The following is a 15,104-nucleotide window of genomic DNA, read 5'->3' as shown; positions in this document are numbered from 1 at the left end:
AACCTTCATTTTTGTGGGTGACTAATTGGCTGTAAGGAAATTTTGCTGTCAAAACGATAATAACGTATGAAAGAAGGACATGATGAAACATGATAAAATGAATAACAAAATGAAAAAGACTTTATTGTGAATACATTTAAAATGTGTATAGATTCATGGAAATATACAAATAACTGATTTGGTTTTGTACTTAAGCATTTGTCTTCATTCTATGGGAAATGTGGGTTCAACTCTGCCCTCAAAGAGGGTCCTCAGCCTGTCTTTCTCCTCCCATTGCAGTGTGTTTCAAAATAAGAAATGAACGCTTGGGGCAAATCATTGCCATCTGGAAGAAATGCTAGCTGTTTTAAGACTATCACCATGAAGTGTTGTGTATTGGTTTCAAATCCTCTTGTTTATGGCCTAAGTAAAGTTGTTTTGATCTAAAGGTGACTTTGCTTACGTTGAGGACACTGTGCTGGGATGTTATTAAAATCTGTTGTCAATAAGCATTTAGCTATTGACGGGCACTGCTGGGGACTCATCGATAGGAGCATGTGAAGGAACAGCAAGAGTTGAACCCATATTTCTCATGGAATGAAGACAAGTGCTTGGTTAGGTACAACCTACAAAGTTAAAATAGCTCTCGATGATCTTGAGACACTTGCTGCTGCCGTGGTCAGGTTTGTGTGACCTACTCTCGACTGGCAGTGATGTTACATTGTGCAGCGGTCCCAGGAAGAGAAGGGCCGTGAGCAAACCGTGTGTAATAGTACCTGGAGTAGTAAATAACCTTTGGAGCAGTCACCTTGACTGCCAAACCCTGGTTCCGTCACCTGCTAGCCACTTGCACCAGCAGCTAGGGGTGTAGGCCAGCCATTAATACCCAGCTCTTAGTTGGAAGGACTGACTCGCCAGAGAACCAACTTGTAGAAAGTACGCTAACTTTGGACTACATGTTATCATTTCTGTGGAAAAGTTGCCTTGAGGCCAATGAACTGTGCAGTGAAAATGTTTGTAGCAGAGATATCTATGGCAGAGATGATAAAGGTGAAAGTACCTAGAACCTGAATGGTATCTGTTGAGTTAGGAAGTGCATAGGGAGGAGCCTGTGGTGGTGTCTTGGAGGGGAAGATCATAAATACCTTTCAGGACATGTTGCGTTGAATTTGCAGAGTCTATGCTGAGTGGGAAAGAAGGTGAAGACAGGAAGATGCTGGTACAGATATAGAAAACGTGGGGTGTGCTGACGGGATGGCATGGTGAGGTCAAGTATTGGGGGAACTTAAGAAAGGACGTGGTAGCGCATGGTTGAATAGTGGGATGTTGAAGTCATCATTTGGAAGTGGAGTGTCTGTAGGGAGTGACATGGCCCAGGGAGTGACCCCGGCAATGGGTTTGGTGGCTGAGACAGAGGAAGAGAAGCTTACTAGCCATGAGGAGTGTCAGATATTATGGAGAACTCAGTGTTGGTGGGTGGAATATGCCAGTGGCCTAAGGGGCCTGTCAGTTGCTCTTGAAGCTATTCAGGCATTTGTGCAACCCTGTTTCCATAGTGAGGTGTTTTTTTTTTCCCTTTTCTCCTTTTCTTTCCTCCAACAAGTCATAGAATGTCGTTCCACCCAGGACGAGGGTGTCCCCGAGGGCGAGGAGGACATGGAGCCAGACCCTCAGCACCAGCCTTCAGGCCTCAGAATCTAAGGCTGCTTCACCCGCAGCAGCCTCCTGTGCAATATCAATATGAGCCACCAAGTGCTCCTTCCACCAGCTTCTCAAACTCTCCAGCCCCCAATTTTCTGCCTCCGAGACCGGATTTTGTACCCTTCCCTCCACCCATGCCTCCATCAGCACAAGGTCCCCTTCCTCCCTGCCCCATCCGGCCCCCCTTCCCCAACCACCAGATGAGGCCCCCCTTCCCCGTACCTCCCTGTTTTCCCCCCATGCCGCCTCCGATGCCCTGTCCTAACAACCCCCCAGTCTCCGGAGCACCTCCTGGGCAGGGCACATACCCCTACATGATGCCCCCTCCTTCCATGCCCCATCCCCCACCCCCTCCGGTCATGCCCCAGCAGGTCAATTATCAGTACCCTCCTGGGTATTCGCACCACAATTTCCCGCCTCCCAACTTTAATAGCTTCCAGAACAGCCCCAGTTCTTTCCCACCCAGTGCTAATAACAACAGCAGCCCACATTTTAGGCATCTCCCTCCATACCCACTCCCAAAGGCTCCCAGTGAGAGGAGGTCCCCGGAAAGGCTCAAGCACTATGATGATCACCGGCACCGGGATCACAGTCACGGGCGAGGGGAGAGGCATCGGTCCCTGGACCGGCGGGAGCGAGGCCGAAGTCCCGACAGGAGAAGAGCAGACAGTCGCTACAGATCCGATTATGACCGCGGCAGAACGCCATCTCGCCACCGCAGCTATGAGCGGAGCAGGTAAAACACGTGTTTTTTAATGAACTGAAGAGGCCCATACAGAGGCCGTTTCTGCTTATCGGCAAACCAGACCAAAAAGATCCTGCAGTGCATTTCGATGTCTGAAAGGAAATAAAGCTTGTTTTGGGCTGTTTTAAAGAGGAAGGAACAACTGGCAAGTAAAGAAATTGATGTCAGAAAAAGCCACTTTTGAAAAGCATTCCAAAATTATTAATGTAGATTCCTTTCAGTGGATGTAAGCTGATTACTCTGCATAATACAGTTGACATTTTAATGATGATCCAATGAAAAACCATATATTTTTTTTGCATTATATTTAGTTATGTTCAAAAGCATCATCTCAGAATACGGTACTTGCATTCCTTCGGAATTGATGATCTGCCTATATTACCAATTAAGAATTAAACTAGTTAACGAGCAGAACTTGCTTTCTGATTTTTAGGATAAATGGAAGTTTATTGTACCTTGCTGCCTTCTTGATCTGTTTCTTTATAAAATGAGTTTATATTATCCATTATCAAAGTTAGAGTTTTCAGAATAGCTTTAACCCACTTTTGTTGCACTAAAACAAATTCATACTGAAGAAAATTGTATTTAAAAAATACTGTTCCATTCCAGGTTACATTTCCTTTTTTCAAAAGACCAAATACCTGTATATACAAGAGAATAAGGTTTTCAGCAGGTGTGCTGAAACGGGTCCATAGATGGCGTCCTAGAAATGCTCTGAAGTTATATGCAGTATTTTATGTGTATTTTTTTTCTGTAAGTAAATCAGTACCTTACACCAGATTCTCAAGAGGTGATGTGAGTCTGTTATCCCAAAAGTCTGAGAACTCTTGGTTTAGGTGGAAAAATAAAAACAGACAGGTAATGATTGTATTAATACTTACTTGTACCTTCAGTGAACTCTTTATATCGATAAAGATTTGAGGTTTTCCACTTGTCAAGCTGATAACAGTGCTTCTCCCTCTGTCCCCTGTGGCGTGTTTACCTTGGTTGTCTTGTGGATCTTCTGTGCTGCACACGTTTGAGCTCAGCACACCAGTTCACTTCTCAGTGTGGGATTGTAGGGAGCTGGTCTCAGCTCCTGGGCCCTCAGTGCACCTCTCGGTTTCCACATTTTCTCATGGCTGTCGGTGTGATTCGGATTGAACATTTTGCCAGTAAGTGGTGATGTGTTGTTGCTTTTCCCTGATGCCAGTGGGAGGGGGAAGGGAATGTGCTTCCTGTGGAGATGATGGATTTGAGAGTCGGTCGTCTGTTAAGTCTTTTCGGTGTGAGTGACTATTTCTGGTCAGTTTTGTTCTTAATTATTCTGTGATGGACTAGTTAGCAGAGGCCTGGGATAGTGTATTTTATAGGTTTTTTTTTTTTTTTAAATTCTTTATTGTTTAAAGTATTGCATATGTTTCCTTTTTCCGCCATTGACCTCTCCCTGGCCACTCCCACCCCTCAGTGCATGCCCTCACCCCCTCTACTGTCTGTGTCCATTCGTTATGCTTATATGCATGCATACAAGTCCTTTAGTTGATGTCTTACACCCTCCTCTCTCCCTTGCCTTCCCTTCGAGGTTTGATGGACTGTTCGATGCTTCTCTGTCTCTGGATCTATTTTGTTCATCAGTTTATGTTGTTGATTATATTTCATAAATGAGTGAGATCATGTGATATTTATCTTTCTTTGACTGGCTTATTTTGTGTAGCATAATGTTCTCCATGTCCATCCATTGAGAATGTCTATCTGTTGAGAATGGTAAGAGTTCTTTCTTTTTTACGGCAGGGTAGTATTCCATTGTGTAGATGTACCACAGTTTTTTAATCCACTCATCTGCTGATGGGCACTTAGACTGTTTTCAAATCTTAGCTATTGTAAATTGTGCTTCTATGAACATAGGGGTGCATATATCCTTTCTAATTAGTGTTTCTAGTTTCTTGGGATATATTCCTAGAAGTGGGTTCACTGGGTCAAATGGGAGTTCCATTTTTAACTTTTTAAGGAAACTCATACTGTTCTCCACAGTGGCTGCACCAGTCTGCATTCCCACCAGCAGTGCATGAGGGTTCCTTTTTCTCCGCATCCTCACCAGCACTTTTCATTTGTTGATTTGTTGATGATAGCCATTGTAACAGGTGTGAGATGGTACCGCATTGTCTTTTTGATTTGCATCTCTCGGATGATTAGTGACTTTGAGCATGTTTTCATATGTCTCTTGGCCTTCTGTATGTCCCTTTTCCAAAAGTGTCTATTTAGGTCTTTTGCCCATACTTTATCTATACTAATAAAAGGGTAATATGCTAATTAGATTGGGAGACCTTCCAGGAGACCTTCTGGATGTTCTTCTGGACAAAGCCATGTGGAGGGGCTGAGGTAGAGGCAATTAGAGGCCAAGAGGGGAGGGCAAGAGGGCAGTTGTGGGTGATCAGGCTGGTAGGGGGTGGGGCCGTTGGGGGTAAGCAGACCAGCAGGGGGGCCAGTTGGGGGTAAGCAGGCCATCAGTGGGGGTCAGTTCGAGGTGATCAGGACAGCAGGGGGGGGCAGTTTGGAGTGAGCAGGCCAGCAGGGGGGCAGTTGGGGGTGAGCAGTCCAATGGGGAGAGAGGGTGGGGGCGAGCAGGCCAGCAGGGGGGGCAGTTGGGGGTGAGCAGGCTGGCACGGTGGGCAATTGGGGGTGATCAAGCTGGCAGGGGGGCATTTGGGGGCAAGCAGGCTGGTGGCAGGGGGCAGTTGGGGACGAGCAGGCCAGCAGGCAGAGTGGTTAGGGGCAATCAGGCAGGCAGGCAGGTGCGCGGTTAGGAGCCAGCAGTCCCGGATTGTGAGAGGGATGTCCGACTGCTGGTTTAGGCCCAATCCCTGTAAACCGGCAGTAGGACATCCTTCGAGGGGTCCTAGATTGGAGAGGGTGCAGGCCGGGCTGAGGAACACCCCCCTCCCCCGTGCACGAATTTTGTGCACCGGGCCAATAGTAGTTTTATGATACAAATCTAAACTGGAGAGAGTTTGCTTCAGAGTTCAGTGTGATTGTTAATAATCCTGTTGCTGTGGAGGCATTTTCCTGCAAACTTCAATATTCTAGGTTGCATTTGTTTTTCTGTTTTGGACTTAAGTTAGATCTGAGTTTTTAGGGCTCTGATGTAAAATCCTAAAATTTTCCATCCAGGCTTAAATTGGAGTCATGTGTTTGAAGAAACTCAGATCTCTTATAAACTGAGGGGTCTATCAATAAGTGAAATGAAGTGCCAAAAGCATACTGTTATTCTACATTATCCTAAACCATAACTCCTTTGCTATGAAGGACTGTTCAGGCAGTTAGCTCATCTTTCTAAATGGCTTTATTTGTATTGGAGTTGTTTTATATGATGTTGTACTTGAGATGTTTGCCCTGGAGCCACCTTGGCGTCACAGTCACATTATAACCGGCTCCCTTTGGGGTTTTCGGCAGGGGATCAGTCATCTGTCTCATATGGGATGCTTCTGTGAAATACACATGGGGCACATGAAGTCCCAGGGTAACTTCTAGAAGTATACTGGAGAAAACCAAAGCTTCACACATTGATGCATTAGATTGTGCTCAGTTTATGCAAATTCTATAGCCTGTCCTCTGACCACTTCTCCCCTTACTTCTTGGGGTAAGTGAATCTGTCCCTTTTCAAATTCCACTTTCCTTCTTTTTCTCCTCCGAAATGTGGTTGAACAGTAATTACAAGGTTGTTTTAGGCAAACTATTGCTAGAGAAAGTTTGTGAGGAAGTGAATATATGTACTTGTTGGGAAAGTTCAGGGTGGCTGTGGGGAATGGGAAGAGAAACAGCTGCTGACATGGCACACTGACCTTGCTGGGTGCAGCGTGCTGAGGACGGTGCGTGGCTTCCCATCGTGCGTAGTGCTACAGAACGGTAACCCCATAGCTGTCCTGTTGCGTGCCGCCGGCGGAGAGCTAGTGTTCTGCACCTAAGGGATACCTTCGTGCTTGCAAACAAGGACGAGTCTTGAGAACAGTAACCTTAACATTGTTTTTCTTGCTTTAAAGGTGTTCATCATATTGTGTTTTCTAAGGTGATTTATATCCAAATCGGTCTTTTCAATTTATACCCACACAGGTAGCAGTCATCAGCAGTGCTGTTCTTGAGTGCAAAATTCTGTTGCCTAGATGTTAAAAAAACCAAAAAAAAAAAAAATTAGGAATATCTTCTAAATAGAGTTTTTATTTGGAAATATAGGTAATTTAAATTATTCTTTTTAGCAGCCATACCACTACAGATTATATCTTTGTCATGTGGTACTGCTCACATGTTGGATTAATTGCCTAAAAATAAACTGGACTTTTAGAAGGGTATCTGATAAAGTATGTAGATTCCCAAGCTCTGGCTACTTTATTTTGGATAGCTGGTGTATACCTGAGTCTTATGTATGCGTCAGAGTACGTTATTCAAAGGAGGCTTCCTTGTGGAGGGGGTGATTTAAAAAATATTTTTATTCATTTCAGAGAGAGAGAGAGAGAGAGAGAGAGAGAGAGAGAGAGAGAGAGAGAGAGAGACATTAGTGATGAGAGAGAATCATTGATTGGCCGCCTCCTGCACATCTCACACTAAGGATCAAGCCTGCAACTTGGCCATCAAGCCCGCAACCTGGGCATGTGCCCTGATTGGGAATTGAACCGTGATCTCCTGGTTCATAGGTCAACACTCAATCACTGAGCCACACTGGCTGGGCAAGGAGGGGGTGATCTTTAAGTAAAAACATAATTTTAGTTTTTTATATCTAAGTAGTGACCGATCTTTATCAGTTTTATGAGTCTCAGTTTCAAAGTATTTGCACTTCTATTGGCTATTGGGGGATATTTTTGAGTTCAGACATTTTTATAGTCATTTGCTGTATTCAGGCTAACACAGCATTTTTTAAATTATTTATTCTGAGATCATGTGGTTAGTTTCCTTAGATTTAGTTCTGATTCAAACACACTAGAGTTCCGATTTTTGTTCCAGATCATTGTACTTATTAAATACTCAGAAGTTATTATTATTATTATTAAATTTGTCTAGTTTTACATTGGAAGGTTTTAAAATCCCTCCTATTTTTATATTAAACTCAGGGTCTCCATCGAGAGTTTTTTGCTGATGAAAATTGCATTTAAAGGTACAGTGACGTACAGACTCATGGCATTAGTGATCGCTACAAGTACAACTCAGGCTGATAACCTGTAAGGGTTCAGAACTCTTTCGTCATAGAACCGAGTCCTAATGCTTACTACCAAAGCTTTGATTTACATTTACTTGATGGCTGAAATTGAGAGTTTCCTAGAAATCAATGGGCAGTAGAATTCTTTTAAGTTTTCCCTGTAGGTTAATAACTAAGGATTGGCTGGTTGGAAGGTCTCTAGAGAAGATTATGATGAAATTCCCTTTCTTGCTTTGCGTCAGGGTTGACTTCTTTCTGTCAAGAAAACAGCAAAAAATGTCCAAGTCAGTTAACTTCTGTAAAGTGAACAGCTCCTTTGTTCTAATAAATGAAGGATGAATAAAAATGTCCCATAGAGAATAATGCCTGAAAAATTCTTAGGTAAGGGCCATTGATTTAGAAGATGAATTCAGTGAAAAGAGGTGGTGTTTTTTAGTCTTTCTGTTGAAAACAGCTCTGTGTATTAATTCCTTTAAGAGAGCGGGAACGGGAGAGACCCAGGCACCGGGACAGCCGAAGATCACCATCTCTGGAAAGGTCCTACAAAAAAGAGTATAAGAGACCTGGAAGGTAAGCAAGGAGTTCACGCTGAAAGAAGTCATAGGAGTATCTCCTTGAATTCAGATTTTGTGCTTATGCAAGGTATCAGCCACGTCTCCAAAATAGCCCAAGAGTCTTCCAGAATGCCCTGTGGAAAGCTAACGCAGCCACTGACTTAAAAGCTTTACTTTCAAGATGTATTGATTATGCACAAGGGTAATCTTGATAAATTAGAAATTATATGGACCACTTTTTCTGACGTCAATTGCTATAAAACTATGCATTAATAATGCGAAGTTTTTTAAAAAAACTACACCTTGGAAATTCATAATTATGTTTTAAAATTTACTTGTTACAGAAAAAAGCAAAACTCCAGTCACACTTTATTTAGAAAAATGGGATTGAGATGTTATAAACTAAAACTTGCAGAATGTAATTAATTCTGTACAGAGAAGTAAAATGCATGGTCTTATATAATGGTAATTAAGAATAACACTGGGGTCCGGCAGATTTGGGGTCAATTATTACTTCTCCCAACTATGTTATTGAATTGATTTATCTTTTTAAGCTTCAGTATCTATCTGAAGTAAGGATACTTATAAATGCCTTGAGTGGTGGCATTTGAGACAAATGTTTTGAGATAATACATGTAAACACTAGAACTGGGCCCCAAATTAATGCCAAGTAAATGGTAACTGCGTATTTATATAATTATTGCCTGATCATTTGGCTCTAAAAATTGGTAGACTACAAGAAAAGTAGAAAAAAGGATCTATATATACAAAAGCCCAGAGACCAGAACAGCGGAATGACCAGAACGACCAGTGGTTATGATGCGCACTGTGGCAGCAAACCAGCCTGATGTGGGCCCCACCCGTGGCTCCTCCTCCCAGCCTGCCCTGCCCCCTATTGACCCTCCCCACCCCGACCAGGGGCGGGGCGGCTGGACCCCACCTGTGCACGAATTTGTGCACCAGGCCTCTAGTTTAAAGATAAAAGAGATTATTGAAATAGAAAACAGAACTGTAGCACTATAACTATTTGTAAACAGATGCAAGACTTTGAAAGGTCATACAATTTAAAAAGTGGCAAATCAAGAAAAGAAATACATTGCCTTAGGTAAGAGAGAATATATCATGATAGGAATAAAGGAGATTTAAAATTTACAACACATTGACATAAGTTCGAAGCTTTATTTGAAAACTTTAGAAACATGGATGTGATGGGTTGATTTCTATGAAAACAAAAATTACAAACTTCACACAAGAAGCAGAAAATTTTAATAGACCAATAACTATGAAAAACATTGAAAGAATGGAATTTGTACCACCTACTAACAAGTTTTAAACTGTTCTAGAACTCGGAAGAATATGGAAAGAAAGCTCAATTCAGGCTGTGATATCAGGAAAACCCAGATGGCAAAACTTAACCAATGAAAAGAAAACTAAAACACAGTCTCGCCTATGAATATGGACATGAAAATCTGAGTAGTAGATTAGCAAGTTGTTTCCAGTAGTGTGTTAAAATAACTGAGAATGTATTCTGAGATTGCATGGATAGATGGGTTAGTATTAGGAAATCTGTAACTAAATTTTTATGTCCTAATCAATAGATTTTTTTCAGTACCTGCTATTAGATATTTCAAATAAAATGAGCATCGATTATGAGTATAAACTTCAGTAAACTAGGAATATAAGCAGACTTATTTAATATGATAGAGGACGTTATTTCATGATGAACATTGTCATCACCATCTCAAAATAACCTTACAGGCTTATTGAAACCTTACAGGCTTTCCCATACAAGTTAGAAAAAAGGCAAGGCTCCAGTGCCTATTGCTGTTGCCTAACATTGTATAACTTAATCCACAAGCCAATGAAATACTTACATTACTGTGTCTCCCGCGTATTGTACTGGTGCAAGTGATATAGTTAACAACAGATCCCACTTTACAGGAATCAGAAGATTAAGTGCTGTGAGAAGTGCTTTTTATAGATCAAGTACATGTTGCTCTGGGAATGCTGTGGTGAAAAACTCAGTCTAGAGTAGTCATAGAGAGATGGACATTTTACTGATACCTAAAGCATGCGTAGGGATGTACTATGAAAGGGGGAAGAGAAAAGAGCATGTGTGAAGGTCACAGTGTCGAGAAATGCTCTCTGAAGATCAAGCCTGGAATGAATGACTGTAGAAGGTGTTTGTAGTAATTCAGAAAGAAATAATTGTGCCTAGACCTGGGCAATGACAGTAGTAATGGGGAGCGGTAGAGGTATTTTTGAGATAGAGTCAGTAGGACTTGGTAACTGATCCTGGGGGAAGAAGACTCAGTGAGATCTGATGTTCCCCATTGAGGGTGGGGAATACTAAGAAAGGCAAGAGGATGGGTTCAGTCTGGATATGCGTAGTTGAGAATTTGTGAGACAACCAAATGGAATTGTGTGGAAGTAAATTGGATACGTAGGTGTGAAATTCAGAAAAGAGATCCCAGATGGAAAAACTACTTGCCATGGATTAAATGAGATTAACCAGGAAGAGTTTGTTCGGTGAGAAAGGACCTGCAGAACAGATGAGGGAGGAGGTAAGGGTAGAAAAAAGCCAAGATATTGTCTTGGTGGAAACCACTGGGGACCCATTTGAGGTTGATGATTTTTAGTGTCGAGTATGGAAATCTCTTCAGTCTAGTGGTTTCTTCTCCAGTGCCCAGAAACTTGTGGAGACAACAGACATGGATTCTCTGAGTTCTCACCAATGCAGTAGGTGAGAAAAAAACTAGAGATGTAAATACTGTAAAGGAGGAAAAGTTATCATAGTTTATAATATATTGTTAAGAAACAATTTCAAATTTGGATTTTGAAATTTGGAATGCCTGAGACACCTAAAAAAGATGTCCTATTAAAAAAAAAAAAAAGAAAAACGAGTCCTAATTGATGTTTATAGTAGTCAACCCTGACCATCCATCATCCAGTATACCTGCCTAAAGGGGAGGGGATGAGGCTGCCTTTTACCTGTGTTTCCTGATCATAGTAAACATTTGGCAGGATTTTTAATACATGTCAAAATGTCTGTGCCAAGCAACCATATTAGCATTTACTACTTACTAGCTTTGTGATATTGGACAAGTGACATAATTCCTAATTCTGTTTCCTCTGGAGGGATGTGCATATCTGCCTCATAGCTTTCTTGTAAGGATTAAATGTGAGTGTCGGTAAAGTGCTTAGCAGAGTGTCAGGCTCACAGGAAGCACCTAAAACAAACAGAACCACATGACCAGGAGTTACATTGCCATTATTAGCTATTGGTGTATCAGGAAAATTCAAGTGGATCAGTGAAGAAACAATGAGGATTAACCCACTGAAGTTGACAGTTATTTATAAAAAAAATACTGAAATTAATAGCCTTCCTACATAAACCAGGAAAACCTACTTAGAAAGTAATGAAAAAAATGTAGATTCACTATAGAAACGTTATACTAATTAAAATTCAATATCTTAATAAAACTTTAAAAAATATATAGAACAATGGGAAGGAAACATAAGTAGCTGATGACAAAGAAGTAATATAAAAGAGGGGAGGATATGCAATATTTCCATAGCGGAGGTGGAAGAATACCAGTTTTCTTCAAAATCTATAATTTTAATGTAACCAGTTGAAGTATGGGCTTTAGAACTTTATGAGTCACTAGAGGCCCTATGCATGAAATTCGTGCAAGAGTAGGCCTTCCTTCCCCCGGCTGACGGCACTGGCTTCCCTCTGGCACCCGGGACCCGGGCTTCCCTCGCAGCCCCTACTTCGTCCAGAAGGACGTCCGGTCAAATTAGCATTTTATGCTTTTATTATTATAGATTATTTGGAATAGAAATGAGAATAAGGAAAAAAATGAGAATGTAGCTTTAGTAGTATTAAATGTCCTATAAACACAAAAGCGTTAAAACAATTTGATGTGGATGTAAATAGATCAATGAAACTAATACTGAGCAACAGTTAAGTATATATAAACATTTACATCTATCATAAAATTGTTTTTTCAAATCAGAGGAAAAACTGATGTGGGGACAATTGGCAAGCCATTTGGAGGGAAAAACCGAAATTTATGCCATATATCATAAAAGGATGAAGTTAAAAAATTAAGTGTTATAAGTAACTGAAGAAAATATAAAATATTTACTTAACCTTGAGATGGGAAAGGACTGTAAGCATAACACTAAGGAGGAAGCATAAGTTTAAAAGTCTCTAGATCTGGCCAAATGAAAGTTATAGGTAGCAATAGGCAGTTGGAATTTAAAAGGAAAACAAAAAACTGAGAAAGATTAATTACATAAGACAGAAGAATGGTGATAATCTTAATAAAAAAGTCAATAAATAAAAGGACTACAATCCTAATTTTAAAATATTGTCAAAGCATATGACTGGGAGGTTCATGAAAGAAGTGAACAAGTAATGTGTAATTTTAGTAGTGATAAAAATTAGCAAGTTAGGTTTAATGAGATACTTTTTTCATCAGAATGGCAAGATTAAAAACAATCATGTTGACAGGGTATGTGGAAATGGGAACTCAATACAGTGTTGATGGTGGTCTAACCTGGTACTATCTACTTGTAGCGAAGCCTTGAGAAGAGTGCACACACACTCTTAGTGTGAAGCAATCTGACAAGTGTGCAGAGAACACAAGTGTGTTCATGGTAGCATTGTTTACAATGGCAAAAAAATGGTGACAACCTAAATGATTATACTCAGATTTGTTAAATTATGGTATATGCATATGAAATAATAATATGCATTTATTAAGTGGTTCAGATGTAGATGTATTGAAATAGAAAAGCTTTGATTTACCAATGAGTGAGAAGGACAGGCTATAGAGTAGCAGTCGCCCACCGGTGGTCCGCGGACCACTGGTGGTCGGTGAGGTCTGAAAAGTTGGCGACTGCTGCTATATATAGAGGTCTGTTTTGGTGAAGCTTGTGTATATTTATATATATTATATCTATATGTTTTAACACAATTGTGAAATATGGTGGTTATCTCTGTGTGGTAGTATGGGTGATTTTAATTTTGTTAATGCTTAATTTTTTTCTTACAGTGAACAAATATACATTTTCCTTTGCAGTTACTTTTTTCTTCTGGTAACAAATGATGTGCATTATAATATTTAGAAGTTATATTAGTAAGTTCAGTATATATTATCTTTCTAATCACCCACCTCTTCCCCCGATGAATACACACCTACATGCTCACACTTTCCCTGTCATAAAATTAGAAGTTAGTGGTAGGGTTGATGGAAGAGTTCATTAGTGGCTTTGATCCAGATGTACACATTCTTGGGTAATAGTGACTTTGTTAGTGGAGCTGCAGAGGCTGCCAGCATAACGCTCACAGAACAAGTCCCACCTAAATTTCTGGGGCTTAAATTAAAATCTATCCTGTAGGTTCTCCCTTCAGGCACATCCGTAAGTTGGTTCTTGGCAAAATTTAAACCCCAGAAATTCAAGGAGATAGAGTTGTTTTTATCCTTTTAACTGAGTTAATATTAGTATTTGTGGGGATCAGAATTAGAGAAAGTGGTGATTCATGAAGTAGTAATACCCACGTGTGGGATTGCGGAGAGACGGTTAGGGATGATGTAACTGGTTCGCTTTTAGATTATGGTCCTCAGGCTAACATTATTCCAAGTTCAGACCATGTTTTGCGAAACCTTTTTTCCCCTCAGCAGAGCAGGATGTGGAGGGCTCAGAACTAGCGTCCTCATGTGGAACTGCCTGTATGTAGACATTTCCAGATATTCCCCAAGTGTCTTTCTCTTCTAGGAGTTACGGTTTGCCAGTTGTTCCTGAACCTGCTGGATGCACACCAGAATTACCTGGGGAGATTATTAAAAATACAGATTCTTGGGCCCCACCCCCGGAGACTGTGAATCAGTAAGTAGATCTGGGGTAGGGCCTGGGGATTTGTATTTTTAAACAAGTCACTTCAGGTGATTCTGATGCCACCAGACTGGTGTTTGGGGTTCGCTGGCTTAACGAAAAGTAAATGTGGTGGTTTGGCATGGCATTTTTATTTTATGTGAAAAGTGAACAAAGTGAAGTAGAATAGTTTTACAGCAGAAGAACCTCTTTAATAATTAGCCTCCTTCACCCCCTTTTGAAGTCGCTCCCCCAGTAGGGAGAAGAAGAGAGCTCGTTGGGAGGAAGAAAAAGACAGATGGAGTGACAGCCAGAGCTCTGGCAAAGAAAAGAATTATACCTCCATCAAGGAAAAGGAGTTGGAGGAGGCGCCGCCCGACAAGAACGAGGAGGAGGAGGAGGAGCTCCTTAAGCCTGTGTGGATTCGGTGTACCCACTCGGAAAACTACTACTCCAGTGACCCCATGGATCAGGTGGTAGGTCTGAGGCAGCAGAGAAGCTACAGACCGGCATCTGAACCCCGGCACTATGGGCGTTTTGTGCTGGATAGTTCTTTTCGGTGGGGCCTGCCCTGTGCATTGTGGGATGCTGAGCCGCGTCTTTGGGCTCCGCACTAGATGCCAGTAGAACCCCTCCCTCCCCAGTTGTGTTAACAAAAGCTGTCTTTAGACGTTGCCCATCTCATCTGTAACCTTTTCACACCTGCAAAGTCCTTTCTGCCATGTAAGGTAACATGTTCAGTTTCCGGGGATTAAGACGGGGACATCTTTGGGGATGGGGGTATTGTGGCTCAGCCCACCTACCCTGAGATGAGGAGGTCTCTGCCCCAAATCTGAAGGAAATCATGGTTTTATTAGCAAGGAAGAAGGGGACAGTGGCTGCCATAGGGGTTATTCTTAAAGGAAAACAACCAAGTTGTAGGCACTGAGGTTCAGAGAGTTTAAACAGGCAGAACTTTTATTTTTTCTTACATTTTTTATGGGTGTGTTAAAACTCCAGCATAGAACGATGGCTGGTGGACCAGGAGCCCAGCATTTGCCTTTGCATCTTGTCAGCTGGTGCAGTGAGGTATTGAGAA

The 15,104-nt window shown here is 41.5% G+C and overlaps 1 protein-coding gene across 1 annotated transcript in view; it reads left to right on the top strand.

Moving 5' to 3' along the window:
* The window catches only part of DROSHA (drosha ribonuclease III), a 103,999-nt gene that overhangs the window by 1,234 nt on the left and 87,661 nt on the right, over positions 1-15,104 (top strand). The window contains exons 2-5 of the mRNA XM_081089710.1: positions 1,583-2,416; positions 8,067-8,159; positions 13,931-14,041; positions 14,271-14,502. Of these exons, the coding sequence (XP_080945836.1) occupies positions 1,583-2,416; positions 8,067-8,159; positions 13,931-14,041; positions 14,271-14,502 (1,270 nt within the window). The remainder of the gene's footprint in view (positions 1-1,582; positions 2,417-8,066; positions 8,160-13,930; positions 14,042-14,270; positions 14,503-15,104) is intronic.

This window comes from Myotis nattereri (assembly GCF_964212035.1).
Source record: "Myotis nattereri genome assembly, chromosome: 4".
NCBI classification, from domain to species: Eukaryota; Metazoa; Chordata; class Mammalia; order Chiroptera; family Vespertilionidae; genus Myotis; species Myotis nattereri.
This window is presented reverse-complemented; position numbering and strand designations above follow the sequence as displayed.